General features: G+C 52.1%; 1 protein-coding gene across 2 annotated transcripts; it reads right to left on the reverse strand.

The window, feature by feature from the left end:
• KCNJ5 (potassium inwardly rectifying channel subfamily J member 5) lies at nucleotides 1–27,016 on the reverse strand. Of its 2 annotated transcripts, XM_053595939.1 has the most exons (4): nucleotides 26,777–27,016; nucleotides 7,265–8,213; nucleotides 6,294–6,358; nucleotides 3,808–3,871 (listed from the first exon to the last, which is right to left on the reverse strand). In XM_053595939.1, exons 2-4 carry the CDS (start codon nucleotides 8,199–8,201, stop codon nucleotides 3,866–3,868), a joined length of 1,008 nt encoding a protein of 335 aa, XP_053451914.1. In that variant the 5' UTR covers nucleotides 8,202–8,213; nucleotides 26,777–27,016; the 3' UTR covers nucleotides 3,808–3,865. The 2 variants fall into 2 exon arrangements, with proteins under 2 accessions (XP_053451913.1, XP_053451914.1); XM_053595938.1 differs by lacking the exon at nucleotides 6,294–6,358 and having other exon boundaries at nucleotides 1–3,871.

Below are 27,016 nucleotides of genomic sequence, written 5' to 3' on the forward strand. Positions count from 1 at the left end.
TCAGCAGTGCAGTGATGTTCTTTATCATAAGAAGACTGGCAAATCCTACAGGGAGAAGGGGATTTAACACAGGCGTGGGAGGAGATGTCGTTAGCAGAAAGCAGCCAGGACAGTGTCACGGGCTTCTCCCCGGAAGTACGTCTAATCCTTTTTCACAGCTCACTAGTTTTCTGGAAATCAGCAAAAGGTGTTTGCCCCTTATCCTGCTGCTGGAGCTCGTGGCTGTGGGTGGCAGCTGAGGCTCTGTGGCAGGCACATGATCCCAGGGCTCCGGGGGCCACGGACACCAGAGCGCCATAGGAGGAGGCCCGTTTGGGAGGTGCTTGGCCCCAAAGTCTTTCCTCTTATATACTACATGTGGCCTTGAGCAGACTGACCAGCCTGGTTGTCCCCAATCTGCCCACAGGCACACGGCAGGTGCCCAGCAGGTGGTTCACACCACAGGTGCCAGCAGGTGGGTTACTGCTAGGCTGGTGAAGGCATTTGCTGGGCATAGTTCTAAAAGACATTGGGTAACTTTGGGGTTTCGGCGACTTCAGTGCAAGCAATCTAAGTTTCTCTGGCTCTCACCTCACAGGGGACACAGGCTGAGGTGGTCTGGGAGACAAGCCATGGGACAGGGAGTGTGACAGAGGGTGCCGTGGTTACAGACTCTGAGCAGGGAAGGAGCTCCCTAGACTGACCTGGCACCTCTCCTCCATCACAATAAGTGCTCGAGCTGGGATATTGAAGCAGCGGCAGTGAGTTCTCTGGCTGTCTAGGAGCCCGACAGGGGCACCGTCTGCAGGGGAGAGCCATGGGCCCTGCATATTCTGCCCTGGGTGATGGCAACCACACCTGTCAGGTGCCAGACTGGTGGAGAGAGGAGGACTAGTGGGAACGTCCGTCTTCTTAATTCCTTGAGCCTTCTCCCTTACAGGTGTCTTTCCAGAGAGGAAAGATGTGAACATTAAGGCAGGAAGTCAGCTCCCCAAACTTTCAGGGTCTGAGACTGCTTTGGGACACTGGAGATGCTGACTATGGGAGTTACCAGTGACCGCCCAATGCAGCCAGGCTCAGCTCTCCATGGCCTGTCGGAAGAGGTCACTGCTGCCTGCGAATGGTTTTTATACAGGAACAATTACTGAAAGTGACCCTTGAAGCTCTGTCCATCATCAGACTTTGAATAAGTTTATATTTATTCAAGAACTCCCACTAAGTGATCTGAAGAATTTGTCAACTTTTAGTTGGATCAACTGGTCACTAAGAAAGGGATTTCCTTGGGATCTGAAGGGCTGTCTTCTGGCGTTTGAGTCTCCAGGATGGAAAGCAGAAGAGGCACACTGGAATTCGCGTTTTATTAATCTGGTATATTTTGGCTGCGGCCTGTCAGGGAGCTTTAGATGAGAACCGTACTGGTTTCTTCTCTTCAGTAGCTTCTGTGGCTTCCGCAGCAGGCTGAGAGATGTGATTTGGCTCACAGAGGCCACTGGCTGAGTCAGAGAGCTGCAAGCAGATCCCTGGCCAGTGGGGATGCTTCTGAGTCGTAAGTGGAGGTGGGTGTGAGGCCAGCTTCCTGTGGTGCCTTCTCGTTCTTGCTTAGCTGCCACCCTCCGGGTATAACCCTTCAGCCCTGAATGGTTCTAAGACAGGCTTTAGACCCAATTGGGGGTAGGGGAATGGGGTGTCCACATGGTTTTGCTACTAGTGACCCTGGGGTTTAGAACCTGAGTGCTCCGTCTGTAGCCCCTACCCCGAGGCACCCAGGCCCAGCACTGGCTCTCTGCCTCAGACTCCTGATTGCACCCCCTGGGGTGCTGTCTGTTTCCCTTTCCCCCGTGAGGGGGATGCCAACCCACTCCCCTTCCCTCCAAGGCCTGTTTCACCTACAAGGATGCCTGGAACCATAGTGCCTGTCCTGCCCCTGCTAGGAAGACCCTGCTTGCCCACTGCTTCTGTGGCCCCACCTCTGAAGGTTCAGCCCAGGAGCCAAGAACAAGGACCCCCTTAGTCCCCACAGTGGGCAACCCACTAGGGGCAGTTGCCTAGCTGGGGCTGTCTCCCGCCTCTCCCACCACCCTGAGGGGAGGGGGCCTGACACCCAAAGCCTCCCCATTGCCCTAACTTTCTGCTTCCCCTACTGGCAAAGCACTCTTGTGTCTAGGGCAGGGATATGCCTCCATTTTCAAAGGCCAATTGATAGCTGTGAAAATTGCATGTGTGAGGCCCACATAATTCTGTACCTGGGAACACCTGAATTCTTTCTCCAAGTCCCAGCACACACTCTACCCCCCACCATCTGCACTGTCTGCCCTCCTGCACTCCTCCTGGGCTCCAGATTATAAAAGCAAAGGCTCTGCAGTTGCTGATTTTAGGATTGTCTTCTATGTTTCTCTTATCACTCCCCTGCCAATTTTCCTGCTGACTCCCCTTACCCCTGTGTTTCCAGGATGGGGTAGGCAACCAGATCCTTCCCTTCCCTGGGTGTCATCCTGCCCTCTCTGCCCAGTCCACCCTGTTGGAGTCCTGGCTGCAGGAGGGGTGCCCAGGGGATTCTCAGTACCCACCCCAGGGTTTGTTCAACTTGAGCTTGACAGTAAGGCTGCCATTGCAGTCACCTGTCACTTTTGATTCACATCCCATTATTTGCCTTGATAGTAAAGGCATGCTGAGCTCTGAAGCAGAGCATCTTGGCAACAACTGGAGCAGATGCTTACTTTGACATCTTCCTGGCTTTCCCTCTGCCCTCCCTGTCTCAGAGCCATTGACTTGTCTTGCCCTCTGCAACTCAGCTTTCTCCCTAGGCCACAGTACAGGGTCTCTGAGACTGTGACAGAACACGATGGTGAAAGTTAGAAGCACTTTGAAGGGCTTGGGCCAGTAAAGTCCTAGAAAAGGTCCAGCTGCCAGGGCTCTCCCTTTGGTGGGATGTGCAGGACACAGTGAGAGTGGGGCTGTCAGGGACTGGCTGACACCAAGCTTGTGCTCAGCAGGCTCTGTGGCCCCAGGCCACCTTCTGAGATTCATGCTAAGACTGATAATTGACAGGCTACATTGGATTTGCAGAACACAGCACAGGGAACCATTTCACAGATATAGAGATCACTGGGATTGTAGATCCTGTAGTGCTCAATAATTGATCATTGGGGTCTGGTTTATAAGGAATTAAGCCTGCTGACTTGAATGAACCTTAACCCCAGAGGGCTGTGCTTCCTTTAGGCTGAATTGCTCCTTTCTGACTCCAGGACAGGCCCTGAGGTGGTGGGAATAAGGAAGGGTGTGACAGCCCTCTCTAGGTGTCAGCCCCTAGAGGGGACTATGAGAGCCAAAGAAGGAAGTGATCCAGTGCCAGTTGGCAGAGACAGGACAGACACCAGCCTATGACGTTCACCTTGGGGAAACCTGTCCTGACCTCAGGGAGGCCCTGAGCCCGCAGCTGGGAGGGCTGGATATATTGTTGCTCCCCAAACAGCCCTTAAACAGCACACTTGCTATCTTACCCCACCCCCAAACCCCCTGCAAGGTTTGTGTTCACAGAAGCCCGTGAGGGGAGGTTGAGAGTGCAGCTCTCACACCGGGCCGCTGGACTCCTGGGACTCACTCAGCCCCTTGGGCTTATCCTCTCCCTCCTGCTCAGTTTCTGCATCTGGGTCTGGTTCAGCACAGTCCCCTGGCAGGGGGGTACTAGGCAGGTACTGGAGGAGCCGGCCTTCCCGCTTCATTTCTGCCAGCTCCTTGGCACAGCAGCTGGGTGTGTTGGTCTCATAGGTGTCATGGAAGGTGTTGTAGTCCACCTCATAGAAACCCTTTTCCAAGGTGAGGACTGGTGTAAATCGGTGGCCCCAGAGCACCTCTGTATCCATGTACGAGCTCCTTGCTTGGCAAGTCATGCCTAAGGAAACAGAAGTCATATGTGTTAAGATGCATTTATTCATCCATCCATCTGTCTAATCATTCATCCATTCAACCATTCACCCAAGTATCCAATCACCTATCCATCCACCCAATTACCCATTCATCCTTCCATCAATCATCCATCCATTCATCCCATCACCCATCAATCCATCCTGTCATCCATCCAATCAATCCATCATCCATTAGTCCTATTATTCAAGGATTTGCTGAACCTCTACTTTGTGCTGAGCTCAATGGAGGTGTAAAGCTGAATAAGACACAGTTCTTGCCCTGGAGAAGCTCAAGGTTTGTGGAGGCAGAAAATTAGAAATCAACATGCAAGGTCCTGGAGTAGGTTCCTAGAGACTGGAGGGAATAATTTTTGGACTAGTTGGAGGCAGGGACATGGTTCTTGAAAGCAGTATTCAGATCTACAAGACTGAGATGAGAAAAGAGGCAGAAAAGAAACTTAGCAAAGATAAATTCAAGGCGAGTGAATAGAGAGAAGCTGACAGGCATTTGGAACATACGGGGATTGTTTCCGGTAGACGCACGTAGACAACGGACTCCATGCTCACACACGCGCACACACACTTACACACCCAGAGCTTGGCTCCTTGATCTGAGGACGCTCCAGTGCCTCCAGTCCCTGTCAGCTCAGCCCTTGCCATGCCTGTGTTATTTTTAGGTGTTGCTTTCTCTCCAGAGAGGGAGGGCAGCTTTGTTTATGGATGAGAAGCCTCTGTGCCTAGGGGAACAGGGAGGCAGCTTTCTGATATTTAATCTTCTAGCCAAGGCAAGTACGAGCTGTGCTCTTTGGGAGGTTGGGCGGCGGCAGGGGAGCCTTCTCTGGGAGGGTCTCACACAGACCAGCCCTGGTCAAAGGCCGCTTTCCACCCATTTGTGCCCCACTGCCTGGCACCCCCAGCGCACCCTGCACAGGGAGGCTGCACTCTGCTCTCAGGGCCCCTGGGCCAGGCCCATCCATCAGGCCTCAGCGTAGTTGCCCACTCCAGCCTCAGCAGAGGTGTGGATGCCCAAACTGGGCTCTAAGCAGCCTCGCCTGGGCCAGACGTCTGCAGGCCCCTGGGGCTCCCCCTGCTCTCCTTCCTGCCCTGCCTCTTAGGACATGGCAATGGGCTGGAGGCGCCGCTGGGTCTCCTTCACCTTTCAATGCCCTTGGAGAGGATACCTTAGGGGTCAGGCACGGTGCTGTGCAAGGGCTGGTCCGTTTGATCTGGAATCTTCTTAACCCCTGTGAGATTGAGTCTCCTCACTATGCTGACAGGTTCGGGAGTTTGGCCAAATGCACACAGGTGACATGCAGCAAAGCTGAACAGCTCAAGCCTCAGCCTGGACCCAGAGCTTGTGCCGAGTGCCCTATGTGCTCCAGTGAGCCAGGCAGGCCCATCAGAACAGCTGTGGCTGGGGCCTCCTACCCTCAGCTCCTGCCCCCCCCATAGGCAGAGCAAATATACCTCATGTTGTGGGAAGGGAGGAGGCCAAACAGTCAGGACAAGTCGGCTGTGGGACGCTGACTGAGGGGCGCAGTGGGGGGAAGCCGAGATGTGCTCCCTCTGCTGTGGGGCTGGGAGCAGTGACAACCATCACGGAAATGATCAGACATGGCTTCCTTATTTGTCCCCTTGTCGCTGACCTGATTCTTCCACTATAGCTTTCGAGTATAGCTCTTACCCCAGAGACTCAGCCTGTGTTCTGATTCTGACCTCAGTGCCAAGGACAGAGTGACCTGACCTGTGAGCCCCCAGCACTGCAAGGGGAAGCTTCCTGACCATCCTCAGCCCCAGGGGCTCCCCTGGGTGCCACCATATGCTGCCTGGCCCAGCTCCAGCACCCAGCAGATGGCCAGGCAGCCCCCTCTGGCACCAGTCCCTGGAGCCTGTTAGCACCCCTGCCCCCTCCTTCCGATGGGAGGCTTGTGGATGCTCTGAGTCCCTGCCCTGCAACCAGCTTACCAAAGGCTAACAGGGCCCTAATATTTTAGGAAGCCAGAGTGGTGTGGGAGGAAAAAGCTCTGGATTTGTAAGTGGAAGACCTGAGTATAAACCATTTGATGAACCTTTTGGGGTTTGGCTTCCTTGTCTATAAAGTGAGACTGAAGCCAGCCCTCCACTGTTGTTGGCCTGTGGCTCAGTGAGTAGGGCGCTGGCCCCATATACCAAGGGTGGTGGGTTCAAGCCCAGCCCCGGCCAAACTGCAACAAAAAAATAGCCGGGTGTTGTGACAGACGCCTGTAGTCCCAGCTGCTCGGGAGGCTGAGGCAAGAGAATCACCTAAGCCCAGGAGTTGGAGGTTGCTGTGAGCTGTGTGACACCACAGCACTCTACCCAGGGCGATAAAGTGAGACTCTGTCTCTACAAAAAAAAAAAAAAAAAAAAAAGAATTAGGAAAATACACACGTATTGTTCTGAGCCTGAGAGCGTTTGCTGCAAGTCCTTAGGGCCTGACCTGGTGCTGCGTCTACCTGGGGGGAAAAGAGAAAGGAAGGTGGTAGCCTGACAGGAAGGGAGGGTTTTGCTGGGAGGGTTTTGCTCCACTCTGGTCCCAAGTGGAAGTGTGGGGAAGTCTGGGATCCCCAGCCAGAGCCTGGACTCCCCCAGGCCTTGGACTCCCTGGAGCCTGATCTCAGAGATCTGTGCAGCCGGATGGCTGAGGGATGTGGAGGCCCTTGGCTACCGGCTGCCTGTGGGAGTCAGCAGCCGGGAGGGTGCCCCTTGGGGTGCGTGTGGGTGCTGGTGCCTCACCCGGGTGCACTGTCTTTAGCAAGCAGGTGCCAGGCACACCTGGGTTCACTGAGGCAGCCTTCCAGGGAAGCTGAGGGGCAGGCCTGGGGTGTGGGTGTGTCTCCCAGGAAAGGATTGTGTGGGAGCCCCCAGGAGGTTGGGAGTCCTGCCTCCTGTCCTCCCCTTATGAAAAGAGACATGGTAAATGAAGATATGGTGATGTCTGCTGTAAAGAAATCAGCTCACCTTTGTTTCACCCTGTTTCCCAAAGTCATTTGATCAGCGACTTCTGTTTGGCCAGAACACTTGTTGCAGAAGGTGGGCAGTTTAGCCCTGCGGGGATCAGGGCTGGCTGTGGGGGCCCTACCTTGATTCCTCCCTGGCTCTGCGACTTGGTAGCCTTGCTCTTGGGCCAGTGATTTGATCTGTTTCCTCATCTGTGGGGCCATTCAATGCTCTTGTGTTTGTTTAAAGGTTAGGGCTGGCTGGAAGTAGGGAAGTTGGGTCAGTGTTAGCTGCTATTGTGACCCCAGCCAGGGTGACAGTGCCTGCTGGTCGCCATGCAGGACTCCCAGACACAGGTTCCCATCCCTCCCAGTAGCAGGGTGCCAAGGGGATCCTGTGGCCTGGAGGGCAGAAGGCCTTACCTGTCGCTTCCACCATGCCTTCCAGGATGACCACGACTTCAAACTCCTCCTGGTCCAGCTGAGCCCGAGACATCTCCCAGAAGGGGCTCTTCTCATTGATCTCGTGGGAGATAATAAGGGGCGACACCAGGAACAGGCGGTCGTCGCCCGTGTCGAAGCCCACGTTGATGTCGGTCTGGTTGAGCGGGATGAACTCGCCCTCCCTGGTCTGCCGCGACTTGATGAGCTTGGCGCGGATGGAGGCCTCCACGATGTGCGAGTTGCGCAGGTCGCCCACGCGGAACATGAGGCACAGCTTGTCGTCGCGCAGGGAGATGACCGCGTGGTTGGAGAACATGAGGGTCTCGGCCCTCTTCTTGGGCTGGCTGATCTTCACGAACATGCAGCCCACCATGAAGGCGTTGACGATGGAGCCCAGGATGGCCTGCACCAGCAGCAGCACGATGCCCTCGGGGCACTTCTCGGTGATGACGCGGAAGCCGTACCCGATGGTCGTCTCCGTCTCGATGGAGAAGAGGAAGGCGGACACGAAGCCGCTGAGGTTCTCCACGCAGGGGATCCAGTCCTGGTCGCCCACATGGTCCAGGTCGCCGCGGATGTAGGCGATGAGCCACCAGATGAAGCCAAAGAGCAGCCAGGTGGTGGTGTAGACCATGGTGAAGACCAGCAGGTTGAAGCGCCACTTGAGGTCCACCAGCGTGGTGAAGAGGTCGCTCAGGTAGCGGTAGGTCTCGCGCACGTTGCCGTGGTGCACGTTACACTTGCCGCTCTTTTCCATGTAGCGCTGCCGCGGCCTCTTGCCGTCCACCAGCAGGCGCGTGCGGTCCGTGGCCACCGGCGCGAAGTCGCGCGCCTGCTTGGGGACCTTCCTGGGGTCCCACGGAGCCACTCCGATCTCCATGTCCTGGTGCATAGCATTCCTGGAGTCGCCAGCCATCACGGGGGTGCTCTGAATTTCAAAGACAGCGTTAGTAACGGGACTGTCCCGCTTCCCAGAAACCGAAGACGGATGGTGGCTCTTGCTTCTGGGCACCCACAGGCCTCTCCTCTGGCCCAAGAGGGAGCAGACTGCCCAGTTCAGAAGGGGCCCTGTCCTTTCTGTGTCCCTGGAGCCCAGCACAGGCTCTGCCATGTAATAGATGCCCAACAGCTTTAAAAGGGACCCTGTCCCTTCTGCGTCCCTGAGCCCAGCACAGACTCTGCCATGTAATAGATGCCCAACAGCTTTAAAAGGGACCCTGTCCCTTCTGCGTCCCTGAGCCCAGCACAGACTCTGCCATGTAATAGATGCCCAACAGCTTTAAAAGGGACCCTGTCCCTTCTGCGTCCCTGAGCCCAGCACAGGCTCTGCCATGTAATAGATGCCCAACAGCTTTACAAGGACCCTGTCCTTTCTGTGTCCCTGAGCCCAGCACAGGCTCTGCCATGTAATAGATGCCCAACAGCTTTAAAAGGGACCCTGTCCCTTCTGCGTCCCTGAGCCCAGCACAGGCTCTGCCATGTAATAGATGCCCAACAGCTTTACAAGGACCCTGTCCTTTCTGTGTCCCTGAGCCCAGCACAGGCTCTGCCATGTAATAGATGCCCAACAGCTTTAAAAGGGACCCTGTCCTTTCTGTGTCCCTGAGCCCAGCACAGGCTCTGCCATGTAATAGATGCCCAACAGCTTTAAAAGGGACCCTGTCCTTTCTGTGTCCCTGAGCCCAGCACAGACTCTACCATGTCATAGATGCCCAACAGCTTTATGTTGAGTGAATAAACAAAAAGTACGTAGATGCAACCTACATTAAGTGTTTGAAGAATTTGAGAAATTTGGGAGCAACTATAAAAATAATAGCAGGGCTGTGCCTGTGGCTCAAGGATTTAGGGCACTGGCCCCATATACTGGAAGTGGCAAGTTCAAACCAGGCCCTGGTAGCGGTAGGTACCAAAAAAACTGCAAAAAAACCCCAACAACAATAATAATAATAATAACAGCAACAATTTATTAAATGCCTACTATGTTCTATGCATTATACATGGATTATTGCTTATTATCACAACAGCCTTCATTGTTAGAATCCTAATTACATAAATTTTTACGCATCAGTATTAAGTCTAATAATCTCTCTCCTGCCATCAGAATGTCAGCACCACAAGGACACAATATTGTGTCCGTTTCGTTTCCTGATATATTCCAAGTACCTAGAACATGGCTTGGGACATTCTATATATTCAAAAAGTACTTATTGAATACATGGAAGAGCTCAGGTAACACGCAGGCCACCAGAGGAGTCCAGGGCAAAGCTCATCTTCAGATTCCTGCTCGTCTGGCCCAGAGCCTGTGCTCTTCCCTTTATCCCCTGCTGTCTCTCTCCCGTCCTTTTATGTGAGACCTTTTAGCAGCAGACAAAAGGGAAAAGGCAGCAGCACTTGATTCAGCAAATGGGCACTCCCCCCATCTGAGCCGGGAGCCTGTGGCCGTCTGAGCACGGACTAAAAGGATACATTGCTGTGCAGACCTACCATGAAAAAATTTGAGTCCGTTATTCCCTGTCCTCTAAGAAATTGAGATGGGCAGGAAGTTAGTGCCCTCAAGTTTTCAGAAGGGCTGTGAACTGTTTGCAGAGAACACGTCCCGCTTCAAAGAGACACCCAGTCACCTGCAACACCCAACCTAGCGCTTTTCTGACAGTCTGTTCAAACCCATTTCAAATGCTTTAAAGGTCCTGATGGTGTTCAAAAGACCACAAGAATCTGTGAAATGTGAAATAACAGCCTAAATTCATTTATGAGCCAGGCACTGCACTAAGAAATTTATAGCCATCGGCTCCTCATAGCAAAGCTGTGGGACAGACATTGTTGTTGTACCCCCAGGTTTCCCACAAGGAGCAGAAGCTCAAGCAGCCTGTGTCCCGTTGGGTTTGGGATCCAGGCGTATGTGGCTCCTGCTCAAGCACACACGGGAGATACTGAGGCTCAGGCTGATGAGCTGCTCCCTCCAGAAAGCTCTGTGAGCTCCTATCCTGCGAGAGATCACTCAGTGCTTTTCCATCATTTTAAGCAAGTTTTCCCAGAGCTTGCTGGTGCTCTCCTTCCCAGCGCCTCCCACCTTCTTTCTCTGAGCGCCTAGGCCACTCTGTCCCCAGCGTGTTTTCTTCTTCAGGCTTGGATGCCAGCTGGAGCCTTGAACATTCCCAAGCAACTGATGAACTTATTTAGGCTGCTGCCTGGAACAGTAACAGATCACCCAGGAACTAGCCCAGCCTTAGGCCAAGCAACCGGGCTGACCTCCTCACCGCAGACATGCCGGGGCCTCTTCCCCTTCCTGCCGTGAGTGCCCCACAGCACCCTGCGTGTGAGTTCGGCTACTAGGTCGAACTGACCACCTTGATGTTTAGTGCTTCTGTCTTTGGATGTCAACTGATCTCAGGACTATTTGGGACAGTCCCTTGTAGGAAGTACCTTGTTGCCACTTTTGCAATCATTGCAGACACAGGTCCAGCTAGAATGAACACCAGAAACTGTGTTCCTGGTGGAACAACCTGCAGACTGGCCTACAGACCACTGAGCCGATGGCCTTGCTGGCTAGCCATGGCCGATACCCCATCCTGGGAAGTCAGCTGATCTGGCAGGCTTTTTCCTTTCCTGCCTGGGTGGCTGCAGCATGTTCAAGGCAACATTTAAACATCCTGCTGACGGGCCACCTGAAGGGCTACTTGTGTCAGACAGCCATTAGCCATTTCCCAGTCTGCACAGAGCCACCTGCTCCCTGCTCCCTCATATGGAATTGACAAGGTTAAGTGAAAGAAGGAGGGAAATGCTTAGGGCTTCTTTGGAGATTCCAAGCAGGGCTCTGCCCCTAAGTAGGGGACTTGATTCTGAAAACCTGATCCCAGAGGCCAGAGATGGTGAGACAGGGTGCTGATAGGCTGAGGCCCTGTGCTCTCCGGGGGCCCCAGCTGCTGGAACCCAAACAGAGTTCCAGGAGGAGTGGAGGCCTCTGCAGCCACGGATGTTGGAACAGGGCAGGCACAGTGCCTGCGAGGATGAGTCATCGGGCAGGGCGCAGGGGAACCACATCCTCCTGCCCTCAGCTCTTTGGGGAGAACAGCTTTCTGCTGATTTTCTGCACTGTTTCCTTCTTTATTTTTAAACATACTCGCATACGTTCTTCTAGGCGAAGGCCTTGTGCTGTACTAGAAGCAGGGAAATGTTTTCTAGGACACTTCAGTCTAGCTCTGAAAACTGTTAGTCTCCTGATCTGATGTTAGGACACGTTCTCCATGGGTGCCAGAGCCACCTGCCGAAGTTAGTTCTCACTCAACCCAGGGATTCTAGCTGGGCATCCAACATACTTGTTCTGTGGTCCAAAGAAAGTCTTAATTTTCTTTGGCTCAGTATACTCTGTTGTAAATGCCAGATAATATTCTCTGCCTCTGCAGCCTTCAGGAGGCATTATGGGGATTTGAGAATATACCATACCATCGCTAACATAACTACAGTACACATGTATATTTGTAAACTCTCTTTGAATTGAAACGTGGTGCCATGTCCCAACAATTCCATTTTAAAGGTGAGGAAAGAGAGGCACAGAACATCTAAGTGTGGCGTCTAAAGCCCCAGTGGACTATTTGCAGGGCAGCGCTGAGCTGGCCGGCACAGAACCTCTACCATCCAGATTCTTTAGGGGCGGGTAAAATGCCCATCCTGGAAAGCCTGGCCTCCAGTGCTGCATGCCCATCAGATCAAAAGGCTTTTCAGGAACCATGGAGATGAGTCTGTTCAATCAGGTGTTCAAGGTCCATTCTCCCACTTAGCATTACGTGAGCATTACGCGTTAGAAGCTGGACACAAGGCAGTGGAGATGAGTGTAGAGCCAGTCTCCTGCGGCTCGCATTCTAACATTGCCCCTTTGAACCTGGGGTCTCTGCAGGAGAGACAGGCAAGAGGAAGGCCCTGGCCCAGGCGAGCCAAGTATTCTGGCTGCTCTCTGTGAGACCTGGGGAGAGGCACTCAGCAGAGCAAATCCCGTTAAACCTTAGCCAGCCTGTTACCGTTCTTCCTCTTCAAGCCTACCCTGTGTCTGTGAGTGGGTCGCTATGCTCAGAGGTGATGAAAGCTTCTGGAAAAGACACGGCTTCAAGTCCAGCAAAGTGGTTTAATCCCTTTGATATGAAAACACAAGTGGAGAAAGATTCAAAAGAGGCAAAATCAAAGCGAGTTATATTTCAGATAGTGCATTAGCAAATCTGCCATCCATTTAAAGGGACCTCTGTGTTAAGGATTTCCAAAAACACCTACCGCAGTGAGGAAGCTGTGTCATGGGGTGGTATAGAATAGCAGGTGTGGTGGTGGTGGCAGCCTGACATAAGCTATCTGGAGGGGCTCTGGGCTGGGAGTCTTCTCAGACTCAGTTTCCCTGCCTGTGAAAATGGGAATTGCAGGATCTTCATCGAGTTCCTCCTTTCTCTATCATGTATGGGTCAGGATCTGCCTTCCCTGAGAGTTGGGACGTGGGATAAGAGTGGAGGAAGAGGCCTGGAGGGGAGCACACTTTACTATACTGGGGCATTTTATGCTACTCTCTGAGTCTCTGCACCTCAACTTGCTAAATGTGAAATGCTCCAAACCAGTTCATGAATAAGCTGTCCCATTTCCCGCAAGGATTTTCAAGGTTAGCAGGGAGGATTACAGGTGTCATGGACGGAGTGTCCACTGGGTTAGAGAAGGTGATGTAAGCAGGCAGACTTGGAGATACCCTCGTGATTCTTACCTGCTGGTTTATGACCTTGTCTAATCCCTGGGAGTTGGAGATGGGAGCCTCACACCCAATATTAGGTTATGCTACATGGCACAGCTAGCTTTAGGAAGGGAGTCTGCCCTAATTATAGAAGCCCTTGGAAGAGACCAGGCTTTTCTTGAAGCAGACGAGTCAAATCATTAGAGGAATTAGATAAGAGGAAGATTCTTCTTTCCTGGCTTTAAAGATGGAGAGGCTACCTAGCAGGGAATGTTGGTGACCTCTGGGATCTGAGAGCAGCCCCCAGCTAACAGCCAGCAAGGAGTCCAGGACTTCAGTCCTGCAACAAAGAACTGAACTTGGCCACAACCCCAGGGGCTTGGAGGAGGACCCTGAGTTGCAGGTGGGAATGCTGACCCTCTCCTGACACCTTGATTTTGCCCTTGTGAGAACAGAGTGGAGCATAGACACGTGGCTCTGACCATGACCATGACTTGGAGGTTTTGGGCCTCTGACCTGGGGAACTGGGAGCTAATAAGTAAGTGCTGTTTCACAAAATTAAGTCTATAGTCATCAGTTATGGCAGAAATAGGAAACGCAGCCCAGTGAGGGAGGCTGGATGATGAACTGGATGGGGAGCTGACCCTGGCATCAGATTGCTCAAGTTCTATTCTCTGCCTCGAGCTGAGGGTCTTTTGGGAAAGCCATTTCTCTAAGCCTCTGTCACTTTATCTGAATGGAAGGTGTGTGTACAGTGCCCGGCTCGTCGGAGCTCCCCTGGGCAGCAGCTCTTATTATTTTCTATCTGAGGCCCGGCTGTGTGAGGGGATGTGGATGGGAGGCCTGGAATGACCCAAGGATGTGGAAGGCGAGCCAAAAGCCCAGTTATCATCCTCATCTTATGAAAGGAGAAACAGGCGGAAGCCCAAAGAACCTGTCCAGAGCCACACAGCTGCTGGTGCGTTGGGGTGGAGCTAAGATCCAAGCCTGGGTCTGGGTGGCTCCCACCACTCCCCTACCCCCCAAGAGGCTGTGCCGGAGATGAGACCTGAGCCCTTGCCCTTCCTGCCCTCCCACACCTGGGCAGAGACGGGGCATTTCCCTTGCGCTTTGCCTGCTGCTCTCATCTCTGCTCCTGGAGAGGTTGCTTCTGGCTTCTTGGATCCTCCCACAGGGCAGAGGGGAGACACAGCTGGCACTGGGGGCCTGAGCGCTGTGGAATGTGACTCAGGGACTTTCCATGACCCCCCAACTCCTGTGTGCTGTCTCTGATGGTGCCCATGCTGGGGCTGGGGACAGTGGTCCTCACCTCTGTTCTACCCCCTAGCCCCCCCGGCAGCCACTGCTCATAGGCTGCCAGGGAGAAAAGCTGTAGTCCCCCTGCAGGGAGATCAGCGGGGAGGGAGGGAGGCCGAGGTGGATGTGTTTGTGTGTACTGCCGGAAGGTGGGGGGCAGGACCAGGCCCTGCCTGACAGGTGTCCCTTCCTAGAGGTTGGTCAGCGCCCCGGCCACCCATGGGCCCACCTACACACATGAGCTGGCTCCTTCCAGGGGGCCAGGCTGGTTTTCCAGCTTTTTATAATTACTAGCCTTACAACAAACAACTTTCTTTTTTTTATAGTATACTCTGAGGTTTAATGGCACAGAGCCCCATAGTATTAAATCTTTAAAACTCCATTAGATATTTCATTTTTTTTTTTTTTGTGGTTTTTGGCCGGGGCTAGGTTTGAACCCGCCACCTCCGGCATATGGGACCGGTGCTCTACTCCTTGAGCCACAGGCGCCGCCCTAGATATTTCATTTTAAAAAACTCATTATTTTGCAGCTATTTGTCCTGTCAACATAGGTTGGAGCCTGTTCTCGAATTCCTGGGTGTTTTATGGCTTTACTCTTTGAATCCAAATTAGTCTGGGTCATAGCCCATGGGTAGTAGGTGGAATCCCGGGGACACCGATACATGGTTTCATTACACGTGGTTTCATTCATTCATTCGGAAAGTCAATTAGTCAATCAGTGAATCTCCACTGAACACTCAAGGGGAGTTTTCATTACGCTGGGCTCTGGGGATAGAAGGCAGCAGACTCAACTTCACTGGCTTCCCTGAACTTCCCAAGCACAGGGATTTTGTTAAAATGCAGGTTCCAAGTCACTAGTTCAGGGGTTCCCAGAGTCCGTGTCTTTTCCTAAGGAGACCCCGGTGATGTAAGTGTGGCTGGTCCTCAGTCCACACCCGAGGAGTGAGACTTCTCCCCCTTGGGTGCTGACAGCATGCAATGCCCAGGTACTACCCCAGAGAACCTGGCCCCAGTGACTCTAAGAGGCCACTGGTATGTTCCTGCCCACAGGGAGCTCCCTGCTTGTGGGGAGCTCGCAGTGAACACACCCGAGCAACAGCGAGTGACGGGGAGACCAGGGTATGGTGGGGTGGTGAGGAAGGTGCCAGTGAGTAGGGTGAGACAGCAGAGCCGTCCTGTCACGAGAACACGGGAGCAAACTGTCATCACAGCACATCGTGCGCCATCTCCGGTCATTTAATGCTCACACAGCTCCGTTAGGTCTGTCTTAGCATCCTTGTTTCACTGATCACAAAAGCCAAGGATTGAGTAGCTTGCTCAAGGCCAGGGCTCATCTGACTCCCTGCCTCTGAGGATGCCTCTCCTCAGCCCTCGGGGCCTGACCGGGCTGTTCTGCACCTCTCTAGGGCTCAGGCCTGGAGAAACATGCCCAGGATGCAGCCAGGTTGACGGACACCCGATCCATGCCAGGAAACCAAGCCACGGTTCCCGCTGTGCTGCCTGGGAGCTTGGTGGTGCCCTGGTCCCTCTGGCTGGGCATCCTCTCCTTCCTTCTTCCTCCCCTTGGAGTCCCCATGGTCATCTGATGGTGGCTGCTTCTCCTTTTCCAACTACAGCCATACTTGTCCACAAAGGTCCCCAACTGCTCCAAGGAGATGAGGCATCCACCTGTCCCAGGTGATACCTGGCATGGTCACCAAGAATGCCCTGGTCACTCACAGAAGTGTCTCTGTTTGAACAATGGCTCCGCTACAGAAAAAGACTAGTAGCCAGCAGCCACCCATTTCACTGCCAACATCTCACAATCAGATTCTCCTTTCTCTAAGGTGGGTCTGAGTCTGTCAGGAGTGCGGGTAGTGTCTCCTTACTCCCAACTTTCCCAGCTGGGCGGGGTGAGCATGCTGTCACCAGGATCCATGGGTTGGCACTGACTGCACCAGCTACGCAGGGGTGCAGAGGTCAGTGAGTGCAGCTTCGGGGCTGGGGTCTTAAAACACAGACATACTGTGCGTGATTATTGGTCAGACACTGACCGTAACACTTTCTCCTATTTTTATTCAAATGCGATGTCTTCTCATTTTTAACTTAAGCAAAATTTAAAATATTTAATTCCTTTATTCTAGGAAAAGACATTATACAAACACATGGTAAATGCAAAACTTGCTCCGGCTTTTGGGGGCACAGCAGGGAGTGGTGAGGACTGCAGCAAACTGAGCAGCACAACTCGGCTCTCGCTGTTATTGCCCCACGCCAGACGTGGAGCTGGCACGGCAAGATCCTCCACTTTCTTTTCCCAAAAAAGTTAGAAACTGAAACCTTTGAGCATGAAATTTCTTTTTTTCCATGTTGACAACTAATTTGCTGATTTTATAAACACTAAGCTAGCCAAAGAAAATATATCTGTGAGTCAGATTCAGTATGTTAGCTGCCAATTTATATTTCTGAGCTACTGAGTAGAGAGAGAGGCCTCATTCTGTCCCGGACATGTTGGATTGTACTTTGAGTTCTGCTGAGTGCAGTGCTAAGAGTTGTGGTAGAGCCCGTCAGCTCTCCGCAAAGCTTTCCTATCTGTACTGATGGGCCCCCACAGTAGCACAGCACACCTTCTGGGGGCAAGACATGATTGCAAGAGGGACTTTACCTAACAAATGCAATCAGTGTAACCTGGCATATTGTACCCTCAATGAATCCCCAACGATAAAAAAAAAAAATAATAAGAAGAAGAAAGAAAAAGGCAGGGAACCTGGAGGGAGATATGGACTCAGTCCAGGAGGGCTGCTTCCTCAGTGCCCACCCACCTGGTTCTCATGGTCCCAACTAGCCCTGCCTCCCGCCCACAGCCTGTGCCCACAGCCCTGGCTCTCCCGCCCCCTCGGCCATGAGGCTGGCTGCTGTGATGACCCCTGTCCCTTTTGCTCCCTAGGATGGAGGTGGGGGAACAGGTGACCTCCCAAGCTGGTTTGTGGCTCAGGAATGGCTGCCGATCTTCAACCAGCTGGGAACCGGGGGACATGGGTGTGGAATTAGACACAGGTGCTGTGTGTTAAGCCAGGCTGCTCCTTGCTGTGACGGGCTCGCAGGCCGGGGAGTGCACAGTCCTTTTGGCTCTGCTCCCAGTGGAAAGCCCAAGAAAGCAGGGCTTTCTCCTGTGTCGCCTGTAGCCAGAGTGGCTGGGCCTCCTGGGGCTGTGTGTGTGTGTTGGGGGCTATGTGCCAGGAGCAAAGCGAGGGGCTCTGAGTGGAATGCGGAGCTGCAGTGTGAATCTAGGGACAGGCTGTCAGACAGGACACTCCGTCACCATGAGGTGTCCCTGCACATGATGTTCTGTTCTCTGACTGCTGAGCAGTTAAGGGTGGCAGCAGAGAGCTGCTGGACAGGTGGGAGGGGACTCCTCAGGGGGCTGAGGGCTGCCACACCGGCCTTGCTCAGATTGACCCAGGGCTGGGAGCTGCTGCAGACACACGAGTCTCCCCTGCTCAGAGCACCTGGCTCTCCATCCTGGGATGGCCCGTCCCTCAGAGGGGAGAGTACTGTTCAGGCCAAAGTCAAGGGACAAAGATGAGGGGGTAGGGATGAGGCCCTCCTGGAGTCACTCGGCTGTCCTTCATTGTGGCTCAGTGACACCCAGCGCGCAGTGAGCTCTCCAGGGAGCCTCTCTGCTGTCTGCGCTGGTCCTTCGTGCCGTTTTCCCTCTTTTTGTTTTTGCCATAAACATAGGCTCAACTTATCTCCTGAAGCAGGTATACTGGCCTCTTGGTTTTCTTTGCAGAATAGCTCTGCAGGGAAAATGTGTGTGTGTGCGTGTGTGTGTGCACGTGTGTGTACACTCCCCTGAACTGCTGGCTTGCTTACGTTCAACTCACTAGATCAGCTCAACACCACCATGGAGTGAGTATGATGTCTCCATACTGAGATTCAGAACAGGGAGGGACTTGCCCAAGGCCAGGTGGCTCGTAAGCAGCAGAACCCAGCTTGTAACCACACTGCCCTGACTCTGTCCCACTGTCCTGCCTCACAGCTGTTAGAGTCTAACCATCTTGGCTCTGAATGTTTCTCCTCACTCCAGGCTCTGAGTTACACATTTACTCCATATGTTTCCACGCTGGATCTCTTTTCCTAGATGAGAAATGAAAGTATCTACATGGATCAGAATGTTGACCAGGAAAATTCCATCCTACCAAATCCTAACGTAATGTATGTGGCTCCCCGACCTGAGCTGGTGTGGGTTAAGAGCAGTGATAAAGTCTGCAGTGATACCAGTAATGTATGGACTTATTATTAATTTGCGTCTCTGTTGGGCTCTTTCAGACTCTAGGCATGACTGGAGAATCCTAGCGTATTAGTCCTGCCTTGCAGATGAGCAGGTGGGGAGGACAGGTGCCCACTGACCCTGTCCCAGGGTGCTGGCACTGGAGACTCAGAAGCACTGACTGTGGAGTTTATACAAAACAAACACTGAAACAGTTAACAAGGGGCCTGCTGGGCGGCCCTGACCTCTGGCTGCACAGGAAGGGGCCACCAGAAAGTGGGTTTGGGGCCTGAAGAGCCTTGGGCAGCCCAGACCAAGGGGAGATGACTGGCAGCTCCCTCAGACAGCGTTCTTACAGGGTTCCCCACCACAGATCTAAAGGAGGCATAAGGCCCTGTCTGCTGTTTTCTGGTGGCTGGAGAGAAACTATGCACTATTGGATGTGGTGTGGACTAATCCCCCGGTCACTTTGTCATTAATACTGAGAGTTCAGGGCAGCGCCTGTGGCTCAAGGAGTAGGGCGCCGGTCCCATATGCCAGAGGTGGTGGGTTCAAACCCAGCCCCGGCCAAAAAAAAAAAAGAAAAAATACTGAGAGTTCACAATGAACATAAAAGGCAGAGAGAGAAGGGTTAAGTGGTATTCCACTGAAGGGCTTTTAAAGGATGACGGAGCTCTTATCTAAAATGAGTGCAGACAGATCTGGCATTTTCCTTGAGTTCAATTCTTTGGAGAAAAGACAAAGACCATTTTGATGATATTTAAAAGATCCCTTTCAGTACATCTAAGTGGGTCTAAATATATTCAGCCATTTTTTACAAGGGCAGAAATTAGGCCTAATTGGAGGTAAGGAATATAGATTTGAAAGGTGTAATCACAGGTGAGTACCTTTCAAGTCATTTAGCGTTGCGGACGAGCCCGATTACTGAGCAGGGCACCTCGGAGCAGGCCTCGAGCCTGCGATGGGGGCTCCCCACCTGTGTCCTTCCCCTTTGCTCAACGCAGACTATTTTGCTGCCCTCCCTGGTGAGCTGCCGTGGGCCACTCCCAGCTCCCTACATTCATTCGCTTTAATACTCAGCTCTGGTTTTCTCGCACCATCCACATGAGCCCTCCCAGCCCTCTGCAGAAGACGTATGAAAAATCATGTATCAAAGGGCATGGAAACCACATTAACTCAGTTTGCATTTTCCCCACATTTGTTTCCATTTGTCTAGTACTTTTCCTTTTTAAGCCTGCCATCTCTCTGAAAGTGAGCAGCGTCCTTAGAATACATTTTTTACATTGGGACCCCACACTGTATGTATTCTGCATTAAATAATAAAGGGGATTCATAATTAAATCAGAATGAAAAAATACGCGTTTCCTCTCTTCAGCTTAAGGGATGTACTTTCCTGGGCTGGTGTTAATGTATCAGTAACAGAGAATGTGAGATTGGAGAAGTGCATACGAGAGAAGAGCCGGACAGCCAGAGAGTGTGGGAATGAATGTATTACACGCAAGTAAAAAGGATGTGATGGTAAAAACATAGAGGAACCAGGGGGAAAGAACTAGAGAGACAGGCTGGAGTAGGTACAAGAATCCCAACAATTACAGCTGAAACTTATTGGGTGTGTACAATACACCTGTTTTTATTCTAAATGGTTTACATTAATGTATTGAATTGTTTCAGAAACAGTGGGGTAAATATGAGGTAGATGCTATTTACCCCCACTTTATAGAAGAGAAAACTGAAGCATAGGAGGGTGAGTAAATCGCCCCCAATTTAGCAAGTCATTGGCTTGGATTTGAAGCTGGGTGGAGTGTCCCTGGAGTCACACTCCCAGTGGAAGGAAAGCGAGGAGAAGGGAATGCCCAAATGACTCCCCAAATGACCCCCAAAGAGAAGCCGGCACATGTCACGGGAGAGTGAACGAAATGGGAATAGCCAGCGAGAATATGAAGCAAAAAGGTGAAGTGATGGGAATGAAGAAGGATAAACGAGCAGGGGTGAAAAGGATGCAGAAGGGAAGGGAAGAGAGAGGAGATGTGGGCGCCAGAAGGAGAGCTGGGAGGGGGCAGCTGGGACTTGGGAAGGGAGCTGCGTCTGAACGCTGCTGGGGGCACTGCTCACCCTCCGTCCTCTGTGACCTCTTCTGTGGCACTGCCAGGTAGGTGTCAGGACCCGCTTTTCAGAAAGCTGTCTGAAGGTCTGAGAAACCAAGTGACGTACCCAAGATCATACAGCAGGTTCATGGCGGAGCAACAGCAACTGCTGACCATTACGAAGTGGCCAGGAAAGAGATCAGCGTACAGCCACACACGTGGGAAGCACACTGTGTTCACAATCGGAAGACTCGGCAGAGTGAAAATGTCAGTTCTCCCCAAGTTGACATGCAGGTTCAATGCAATTCCCATTCAAAACCCCACAAGATATTTTGTAGACGTATGTAAGATTATTCTAAAATGCACATGGAAAGGCAAAACAAAAAAAAATCAGAACAGATCAAACAAATTTGATTCCTCGCACTTCATTCTTTTTTAATTTACTCAGATTTAAGACATTACCATGATCAAGACCATGTAGTCTGAGGCAAGAGAATCACATAAGCCCAAGAGCTGGAGGTTGCTGTGAGCCGTGTGACGCCACGGCACTCTACCAAGGGCAGTAAAGTGAGACTCTGTCTCTACAAAAAAAAAAAAAAAGACCATGTGGTATTGGCAGAAGGACAGACACATAGACCGAGGCCAGAACAGCGAACCCCAAAAATAGACCTTCACAAGTCTTCCCAGCTTATTGCTGACGACCTTCAAAAGGAAGCAATGGCGGAAAGACAGCGTTCATAGGCAAAGACATGAACTGTGCCCTAAATGTCAGAACTTACATAAAATTAACTCAAAATGGATCATGCACTTAAGTATAAAACAGATAAAGTGGTAAAACTTTTAGGAAAAAAATGTGGGAGAAACTCTTCAAGATCTAGGGCAGCAAAGGGTTCTTAGATTTGACACCAGATTTCAAGCCATAAAATTGATCAAGTAAACTTTATCAAAATTAAAAACATTTGCTGTGGGAAAGATCCTTTGAAGAAGATGAAAATGAAAATTTCAGAGTAGGAGAAGATATTTGCAAACTACACGTCTGACAAAGGATTAGAGTCTACAAGATATTTGAAAACTCTTAAAACAACAGTAACAGCCATTCCAATGGGAAAATGGGCACGAGATGTGAAGGGTCATTTTGCTGACGAGGATGGTGAGATAGCAAAAATGCACAAAATCAGTGCATTTAAGGTCAGTATCATTAGCAAATACGAAAATGCAAAATAACCCCTTGACTAGATATCACAACACCTCTATTGGAATGACTAAATAAAAATAGTGACAACACCAAATGTTGGTAAAGACGTGGAGAAACTGGATCGCTCTCATATATTGCTGATGGGAATGTAAGATGGGTCACTACAAAAACAGTTTTGCAGTTTTTGTTTTTTTAAAGCTAAACATGCAACTACCTTATGACCCAACAATTACACTTCTGGGCATTTATCCCCGAGAAATGAAAACTTATGTTTGCATAAAAACTAACACATAAATATTTATAGCAGCTTTATTTATAATAGCCCCAATCTGGAAACACCCTGGATGATTTTCAATGAGTGAATAGTTACAGAGACTATGGAATACTACACAGGAATCAAAAACAAAAAGGAAAACAACACACACACGTGTGCCCACTGGATGTAGTGGGTGATTTTCCAGAGAAATACGTGGAATGAAAAAGCCAATCCCAAAAGGTTACGTGCCATAGGATCCTAATGAAATAATATTCTTGAAATGACAAAAATCATGGAAATGGAGAACAGGTTGCCAGGGGTTAAGGAGAGGGTGGGATGGGAGGGCAGCGTACGTGGCCGCCTAAGAGGATCCGTGGCATGGATCCATGTTGTCCATGTTGACAGTGTACTACGGCTTTTTGCAAAGTATCACCTTCAAGAGAAGCTCGGCAAAGCCTGCAGAAGGTCTCTCTGAGCTACTTCTTTTTTTTCTTTTTTTGGTAGAGACAGAGTCTCACTTTACTGCCCTTGGTAGAGTGCCGTGGCGTCACACGGCTCACAGCAACCTCCAACTCCTGGGCTTACGCGATTCTCTTGCCTCAGCCTCCCGAGCAGCTGGGACTCCAGGCGCCCGCCACAACGCCCGGCTATTTTTTTGTTGCAGTTTGGCCGGGGCTGGGTTTGAACCCGCCACCCTCGGTATATGGGGCCGGCGCCCTACTCACTGAGCCACAGGCGCCGCCCACAGCTACTTCTTAGACTGCATGTGAGTCTACAATTAACTCAAAAGGAACAATACCAAAAAATAAGAGAATGACTGTCGTAGAAAACCGGGTTGAACTGAAGAAACAGTAAAGGGCATTTATGATCAAGAGAATGACCAAGAAAAAGACCAAAATGAAGGGAAAACATGAAAGAGAGAGGGAGGGAGAAAGAAAGAGGGAGAGGGAAGGAGGGGGGGGGAGAAAATAAAATGTAATCAAGGGCGATGCTTAAAAGAGGGCAGGGGGTTCGAGGAGAGGGAGTAAAGGGACAAAGGTGAGGGCAGGAGCAGTCCCATGGGAAGCTGTCCCTGTCCCTGGCAGTCTGCCTTTGCCTCTGCTCCCCTGTGCCTCCCCGAGATGGTGATCTGAGGGAGCTGGGGGGCAGGCAGGCTGGGGTCAGGAGCCACCGGCTTCCAGCGTCCATCTCAGGGGCCTGCGCGATGTCTGGCCTGAGGCAGGAACTTCCTCCATGTCATTGAAAAAATATGCATGACCACATGAGTTCATCTGATGAAGTTGCTTCGCAAAGCAACTGAGGAGCTACGGAGGGGAGCCCCTCATGCCCGGTCCCGTGGGTTGCTGGGTATTATTCACAGTGCAGGTAGTCTGGCCGTCCTAGTGGCCTTTGTTTGTGAGGGGCCCTGGGGCTGGGGCCCCCCCTAGACTCTCAAACCTAGTCCTGAGCAGAGCAATCCTGGGGCGGGGGGTGTGTAGGGCTGACTCTGAGGGCAAGACCAAGGTTGGCCCCACACAGCACCTGGGGTGCTCCTGTCTCTCGTCCCCTGCCTTTTTCTTTTCTGGGCAGCAAGAAATCCTGTGGGATGATGGTAGTGGGGCCACCCGATTGTCAGGTGGGGACCTGAAAGGTGGGCAGCAAAGCACAAGTGCCAGGGCTGGGAATGAGGGGGCAGGGGTGCTGGCAGTGTGCTCACTCCCTCCCCTCCTTCCCCACCCTTCCCTGTCCCTTAGAATCTCTGGCCACCATATGGGTTGATCCCCAGTCACCAGGAAGTGCTGTTGCCACATGCCAACTGGTCAGATTACCCCGACCTTCGGCCCCCAGCCTGCTCTGGTCTGGAACGTTAATGGAACCTAACATTTAAGCACCAGCCAAGATCTCCAGGGTCATGTGTTGAATAAAGGTTTGGCCCTAACATTTAACTTGACATGGCTCTTGGCAGGGTTACTGCCATCCCAGGCTCTGCTGCTCAGAATAGCTCCCTTATCAGAATGTCAAGGTAGGAGGAACTAGATTAGCTGCTGTGCCAGCCCGGGAAGGGAAGCTATCTGCTCCCTTTTAAAATTGTTTCAGAGAAAGCTACTCCACAAGTCTTTTTGAGAAATACATTCAAGTATTTTTATTCAAATGCTTCACTGTAATCCTTTGTGTTTGAACTCCTGTTTTCTTTGTCTTGTCTTTAGGAAGAACAGAAAAATTCCTCCACGGCTGACAACTGATCTAACAGTCATCTGGTGATGGTTCCTCTCTTGGGAACACAGCCACCCCTCAATGTTTATAACTCACACACAGTGAAAATCTTAATAAAAATTGGCTCCCTTGACCTACCTAGTGGATGGCTGGGCCCTCTGCTCTCCTCCTGCCATCCTTCTACCCTCCAGCCTAAAATGCCAATCGGTACTGGCTCAGACAAAAAACGTCAGCTTTTGCGAACATTCTCCTAACCGGAAAGCAGAACCTTCCCTGACCATCACATCCCAAGGTTTCCAAAAATTAATTATTGCTGGCACATGATAACAAGTAAACAGTTGTTGGATGAATTTAAAAACAAAACTCAGAATCAGATGCACGTTTGAAGCAGTTGAGTGCACAGCACACCTGTTGGTGGCTTTCCCCACGGAATGGACCAAGAATTAGTCATTTTAAGGGCAATTGGGAACTGGAGAAAGAGCACCAGGTGCTTCGTCCCCCCCGTGGGTCAGCTTCAGCTCAGATGAGGAGGACAGACTTAAGAGCCTCCCGAATTCCTGGACATGCCCAGTCAGGAGCTCACAGAAAGCCCCCCAGGGAGCTTGTCATGCTGTCTGGACAGGGCCAGCGGGAACGGAGAGCACGGTGCTGGCGCCACACTCCTGTTTTTGTGCTCACACAGGGAAGCTCTCCGCACAGCAAGGCACAGCTCACAGGAGTCCCATGTATCTGAGTTCATCCCAGAGAAGGCAGCTAAGCTTTTAGAATAACCCTGGGCCAAGCAAGCAACGTGCCCCTTCTCGCCCACTCCCTGCCCTCCACCGGCTCACCCCCACCTCCTTCAGCTGAGCTGCTTGCTGGATGGAGAGCACCCACCTCCTCTGGGACACAGTGTGCTGCTCAGAGGACAGACGCTGCCTGTGAGCCGGGCCAGACTCTGAGAGCAGTGTTTGGAGAGGCCAGGAAACACCCGTGCCTAGGTGGCAGGTCTCCATTCTGCTGGGGAGCTAGAGAGTGTGTCTGGAACACTGTTCCAGGGCCAGCCCGGTGCTTTGTGGAATGTCCAGGCAGGTGCTCGGAGATGTCTGCTCTCCTTCAACAGTGGCCCTGACACCATTCAAGAAGCACATGCCTTGCATTTTGGGGCTCCTGCTAAAGGCCATATCCCACCTTTAAGCAGAACGCTGCCATCTCAGGTACCCAGCAGCTGAAAAGGCCAGGCAGCCTGACCAAGGTCAGAGCCTCACCGCCGGCCGCTTCTCTGTACTACACCAATCTCTCCACCCATTTGTCCCTCAGGATCTAGGATGCGTGAGGGCCTCGTTCAGCCAGCTGATGGATTCATACCTGGATTTATACCTGGATTTGAGGGAAAGGATTTGGGAAGGCGAGAACATCTTTCAGAGTTAGCTTTTGATAGTGGACAGACCCTGACTTTGAAGCCAGAGGAACAGAGTTTCAGAGCTGACAGCCCTGGTGCCTGTGCCAGGGACTCTGCCAGCGTTAGTGTTATCTGTAAACCAGGAGAAACAAGCTCTGCCCCTCAGGACTGTCCAGCTCAGCACCTTGGCTTCATACATCAGTCTCTTTCTCACATGGAAAAGTGCCTTGTGAACTGGAAAGTCTTGGATCAAGTAGCTCATGATGAAAGCAAGGTATGTTTTGGAGTCAGACACAAGGGGCAAACCCTACTTTGTAGGCTGTGTGTCTTAGGCAAGTCCCACAGCCTCTCTGGGCTGTGCTTCTCATCTGCAGATTGAGGCTGGTAATCGCTGCCTCACCAAAAGGATTCAAAGAGAGTAAAGTACACCACAAGCATGCCTGATCCTGTGGGTTCTGGTGTTTGAAAGGGCTCTGAACAGGTGCTGGCTGGCTGGCCTTGCCCACCCCTTGGGGTAGGCCTCGAACTCTGGGGCCAGCACAGGGGAGCCCCAGGACTGGCAGCAGAAGGGGAGTAATGACAGTGCCCGCCCTCCTTATCCCCTCAACCTCTGGCCGCTTTGAACAGTTGGGAAGCTATTTAAAAAGAGATAGCAGGAATGTAGGAAGTGTCAGGGCAGCTAGGGCGGCTGAATAGCAAAGCTGTGCTTCCAATTTGGTCACAGGTACAGGAGAAAGCAAGATTGAGCTGAGGACCTAAGCTGAGGGGTTGCTGCCCCGGCCCTGCCCTCTCTGTCCCCACTTGAAGGCAGAGCCTCCAGGGAGGGCAGTAACATCCTCCCACCTCCCCCGTCAGAGCAGAGCAGAGTCCAGGCACCGCCAGGTACCCCTGGTCTGGTGTCAGGGCCGAGAGCATCACACTCCGGCTGGCCCCCAGCAGGACAGCCTGCCGCTGCCCAAGTCTCCTGGTCCCCGACTGAATCTGGGACTGCCCAGGCCTCCCCCCGCCACCACACCCCGGGTTCTGGATCTGGCGAGTTCCCTGTGAAAGCCTGTTGCTGGGAGCCCGAGAGAGTCGCCCGCCTTCCAGAAGCAGCGGGCTGGGGCGAAATGGAGGCGCAAAATACGACAACTTACTTGCTGAGATCGGAGCTTCCAAGTCCCAGCGATGCTAACTTCTGGGAGATGGCGCAGGGACTTCAGGGCTTCTTGGGGGACCACTCAGCCCTGGCCATTATCCTACGACTAGCGGTGGTCTAGCGCCTCTCTCTGCCGCGGGGTCCCGAGAGCAGAGGCGTCTGAGCCATCCTGTCCCTTCGCTCTCCGGCTCCTTCGGTCACTCCCTTCTCCAGCGACAGCAGCTGGAGCGCGCTCGCC

Source organism: Nycticebus coucang, chromosome 6, assembly GCF_027406575.1.
Source record: "Nycticebus coucang isolate mNycCou1 chromosome 6, mNycCou1.pri, whole genome shotgun sequence".
Taxonomy (NCBI): Eukaryota; Metazoa; Chordata; class Mammalia; order Primates; family Lorisidae; genus Nycticebus; species Nycticebus coucang.